The 5000-nt window shown below is 42.7% G+C and overlaps 1 protein-coding gene across 3 annotated transcripts in view; it reads right to left on the bottom strand.

The window, feature by feature from the left end:
- Positions 1–5000, bottom strand: part of mbd2 (methyl-CpG binding domain protein 2) — a 39628-nt gene that overhangs the window by 34137 nt on the left and 491 nt on the right. For all 3 annotated transcript variants that reach the window (XM_069168934.1, XM_069168933.1, XM_069168935.1), the window contains exon 2: positions 13–172. In XM_069168934.1, coding sequence (XP_069025035.1) covers positions 13–172 — 160 coding nt within the window. The remainder of the gene's footprint in view (positions 1–12; positions 173–5000) is intronic.

Genomic DNA, 5000 nt, shown 5'->3' with positions numbered 1-5000 from the left:
ATCCATCCTTACCTTGGCCAGGCTCAGTGGGTCATGTCGGAATCTCTGCTTGTTCTTCTGCATTTTTCCAGGCATCATCTTCCCTGTTCGGAAGTCGAAACATGCCAGATCCAATTTGTTTCCCAGGTAACGGGACAACTGAGGCTTACTCCTGAACTTCTTCCCTGTAGGACTAAAGGAAAGGATGAAGAAAGGAAGGAAGGAGGTAGGGAGAGAGAGAGAAATGTTAGTTTTGGATGTCATTAAAAGATTATTTACATGTTTTCAATTTCCAGGGATTGATTGACATTTAACTTACATTGTGTCTAACTAGATCTACGGAGAAACCCCATGAATTTATTTGATTTTTTTTTTTTTTTTTTGATTTTATACACTTTATTAATCCCCGAGGGGAAATGTCTTCACTACAGCAGGGGGGCTCTCAGGGGGGAGCTGCTGCAGCAGGCTGCCACTAGCGCGGCGCCAGGTAACCTGACCTGAGGTGCATGTTTTTGGATGATGGGAGGAAGCCGGAGAACCCGGAGAGAACCCACGCAAGCACAGGGAGAACATGCAAACTCCGCACAGAAAGGCCCAGGACCGGATTCGAACCCGGAACCTTTTTTTTTTGCTGTGAGGTGACAGTGCTAACCACTGCACCACCGTGCCGCCCTAAGGTTTTATTTTCTCCTTTGAACTAAAGACAATGTCAAGAGAATCAGATCCGGATATCGTTCAGAGTTGGCCTCTCATTCAAATAGCACACAACAGGAGGCTCTGTGACTGAGACCGAGACTGGAAATACTCCATTTGGTTGAGGCGAGGTGTTGGTCAACCCAAATGTTGAAACGGAGAAATTGTATTGTTTTATGAAAAATATATCCATATTTTGAATCTGATGTCAGCAACACGTCTCTGTAAAGTTGTTCCAGGATGATGTTCACCACTGAGCTGCATCAACTCTTCTTTTAACAACACTCTAGAAACCTTTGGGAACTGAGGAGACCAGTTTCTGGAGTTTTGAAAGTGAAATGTGGTCCCATTGTTGCCTGATAGAGGATTTCAGCTGCTCAACAGTTCAGGGTCTCCTTTGTTGTATTGTTCATGTCCTGATGCTCCAGATGTTTTCAGTGATTGACAGGTCTGGACTGCAGGAGGCCAGTTTATCAGCGGACTCTTCTACTACGGAGCCATGCTGTTGGAATACGTGCAGAATGTGGTTGGACGTTGTTCTGCTGAAATAAACAAGACCTTCCCTGAAAGAGACGTTGTCTGGATGGCAGCATATGTTGCTCCAGAACCTGAATATATCATTCAGCATTAATGCTTCCTTCCAGATGTTCAAGCTACCCATGCCATGTGCACTAATGCATCCTGTACCATCACAGATGCTGGCTTCAGAACTGAGCTGATAACAAGCTGGATGGTCCCTCTCCTCTTTAACCTGGAGGATGCAGCGTCCATGATTTCCAAACAGAATCTCAGATTGTGATCCATCAGACCTCAGGACAGTTGTCTACTTCACCTCAGTCCATCTTCAATGATCTCGGTCCAGAGAAGGCGACGGTGTTTCTGGATCATGTTTCTATCTGGTTTCTTCTTTGGAGAGTTTTAACCTGCATTTGTGGACGCAGCGATGAACTGTGTTCACAGACGATGGTTTTCACAAGTGTTCCTGAGCCCATGCAGTGATTTCCACTCCAGAATAGTGTGTTTTTAATGCAGTGCTGCCTGAGGGCCCGAAGATCACCACCATCCAATATTGGTTTCCAGCCTTGTCCCTTGTGTTCAGAGATTTCTCCAGATTCTCTGAATCTTTTAATGATATTATGAACCGTAGACGATGAAATCCACTAATTCTTTGTAGTTTTACGTTGAGGAACATTATTCTTAGATTGTCACTTCCGGCTCCAAACCGCTCAGGACTAGCAAAATGGCGCCGGCCAAATTTCAAACGAGAGGCTTCATAATGGCCGCTTGGTTCCAGTAGTTTTTTTTTTTTTTTTTTTACTTTACACAACTTTTATAGTCTTTTCTTGCACCTGTCCCAACTTTTTGAAACATGTTGCTGGCATCAAATTAAAAAATGAGCAAATGTTTTTTATAAAACAATACAAAAATTGCTGTTTTAACATTTGACATGTTGTCTTTGGTATATTTGTAATATGGTATTGGTTTATATGATTTACAAATGATCAAATTCTATTTCATTTAGATTTTACACAGCGTCCCAACTTTTTTGGTTTAGGGGTTTGTACAAAGCTTTTAACCAGTCATTAATAAACTACACAATTTTATAATGTGAAGTGAGTGCAGCTGATAGAAAGGCTTCATAACGTCCGTTCACAAACCAACGGGTGACGTCACTGTTGGTTGCCACTTGGCTGAGATGGACACACAGTAAAGAAAGGATCTGATATAAATAGTTCACATTTTAGGAATGCTGATTTGCACTTGGTGTCTGTCTGTATGTTAAGTATGAGCCTTGTTGAACAGCTGCTGCAGCTTCTTCATGTGAGATGCAGTTATGTTTTTTTATACTCACAAAATAATCAGGAACAGAAATAAGATGTAAAGTTTCGCTGGGTGTTGCATCAGCGCACGGCGGCATGCACCAAGCTGTACATATAAAATACTTTCAGTCGACATCGGTGCCGACGTCGACACTGCTCTTTCTTTACAGTCTGTGGACGAGTATCGTCCACTTTTTAATGTTTAGAAGTACAAATTGCACTTTTAAAATCACTGAGGTTTTTAGTTTCTTATGACATCGCTGTAATGGATAGTGACTTGTATTTGAATGTGTGTGTGTGTGTGTGTGTGTGTGTGTGTGTGTGTGTGTGTGTGTGTGTGTGTGTGTGGTATCGTATACATTGTGTTTCATCTTGTTTCAGCGTTTCACTGAATCTCTTTGCTTAAAGCAGGTAAATATTACATAGAACCAAAGACTCCATGTTTTGTGGGTGATAATAAAGTCTCTGACAACATGAGGTTGTAAAGATGGAGCTGCAGACACCCAGCAGGGTTTTGTTGCTCTTCCAGTAAGTTGACCTGCGGACCGGGTTCCTTACTGGAACTGATGAGTCACATTACAAACCAAACTGAAAGTAAAGCCTCATGTTGAGGCGTCAGCGTGTGACGGAGAGGTTTCTGTCTTTGTGCTGTTAGTTTGAGCGCCCTGCCTCCGCCGCCGATCAACAGGAAGTGAACGCAGCCTCTGAAAACAGCCGGCGGCTCTGCGGGGTCACCGCCTCGCCACAGACCTGCAGCGGGAGCGACTTCCTCTGCGATCTGACACTGCAGCCACGAGTGAAGATACAGAAGCAGGAAAATAGTAACAGACTAATTTCAGTCTGATCTAGTTTAGAGAAGCGAGGAACTGAAACATGGCGGTTTCTGAACCTCCAACACAGCCTGTACTGTGGAAACATCACACAACCTTTTCACTTTAAAATTGGACAAAGTGCTTCGTAATGTTTGCTTCTCATTCAAACACTCACACTCCAAGAGTGGCGAAGCTGCTATGCAAGCTGCCTGCCTGTCATTGGGACCATTTGGGGTTCAGGGTCTTGCTTAAGGCCTCTAAATGTGGACATTAAGGAGTCGGGGATTGAACTGCCAACCCTGTGGTAGTGCTAAACAATAAAACAGAAGTGACGCTGTGATGTACTCATGGCTGAATCTTGTCTTGTTTTTGATTATAGGAGCACTCCAGTAATTATTGTGAGATATTCTGATTTCTAGTACACACTTTGGGCATACACATTTCTTTTTTTAATATTTTAAGAGTGCACAAATTAAATTCAGGATTCAGTAAATTACAGAATACAATCTTACCACATTTATGTTATAGTTCATATATTTTGCTTATAAAAAAAGAGGTGAAAATCACTGACACATACACAATTACATTCATTGAAAAAAAAGGAAAAAACAATTAACACACTGAAAATGCCAATAATAAAGGAATTACCAAAAAACAATAACATATTTATAAAGTATTAAGTCTGTCTGTCTACCTGTCTGTCTACCTGTCTGTCTGTCTACCTTTCTGTCTGTCTGTCTGTCTGTCTGTCTATTTATGCACAGGTGCTACATCATAGTAGTTTCATCGTGGGAGTTGTATTTTTTTTCTGTGCTCACAAAGTCATCGTTGAGATGTGCTAAACTCCCAAATGTTTCAGTGTCTCTTGGCGTGTGCTGTCATGGACGGAGAAAATGCTTCATTTGAAGACAAATGAATGAAATGTAATAAATGAGTTTCCGCTGAGTTACTGAAGGTGGTGAAATAAAGGTGAACCCGAATGTAAAGTCACCACGTTCTCTCTTTCTATTAATAGTTAGATTGCTTTGTTTATGTCAATGCAAATACGATAAAACGCGGCAGTCAAATGGTACATATCAGTATTCAAAGGACTATACCACTCACATATAACACTAAAACAGTTGCACATTATTATGTACCATTGATAAGGAATCTGCCAGTGGAGCACCAGTGACCGGTACCAGTGACCGGTACCAGTGGTGTACTGGAGATGTGGCTAGACAGGAAAAATACCAGCGTTGCATCACTGGGCCAGCAGACTGTCAGAAACCCCATGAAGTCTACAGCGGCCCTCACTGAGTGCCTGTCAATCACGGTGCTTCCTGCTGGCAGCTGCCTGGACTGGGCCCACTGATGGGCCCACTGATGGGCCCAGTGGTAGCCTCAGTCTGGGGCTGATGCCCAGCATGGTACCATCTCAAGTAAAATATTACCAATGGACCAGCAGAACCGCTCAGACACAGGAACATCGGCCACTTTCTGACATCGGCATCTCTCCTTTTTTTGGCCAGTAAATAAATCGTCAGTTAAGTGACTTATGTTGGCAAATAATATTTACAAAACACCCACAACAGAATATTTAAATAAAACATAAAATTGGTTATTTTGGGGGGGCTCACGCCCCGCGAAGCCCAAACCAGACCTGCGGCCCTGATTGACAGCAGTCGACACCGTCAGTGGCAGTAAACAGCTTGTT

The sequence above is a fragment of the Embiotoca jacksoni genome, unplaced genomic scaffold, assembly GCF_022577435.1.
Source record: "Embiotoca jacksoni isolate LCO1_2020_lvr unplaced genomic scaffold, fEmbJac1.0.p SCAF_42, whole genome shotgun sequence".
Lineage (NCBI taxonomy): Eukaryota > Metazoa > Chordata > Actinopteri > Embiotocidae > Embiotoca > Embiotoca jacksoni.
The sequence above is the reverse complement of the archived record's forward strand: the minus strand, read 5'-3'. Positions and strand labels throughout refer to the sequence as shown.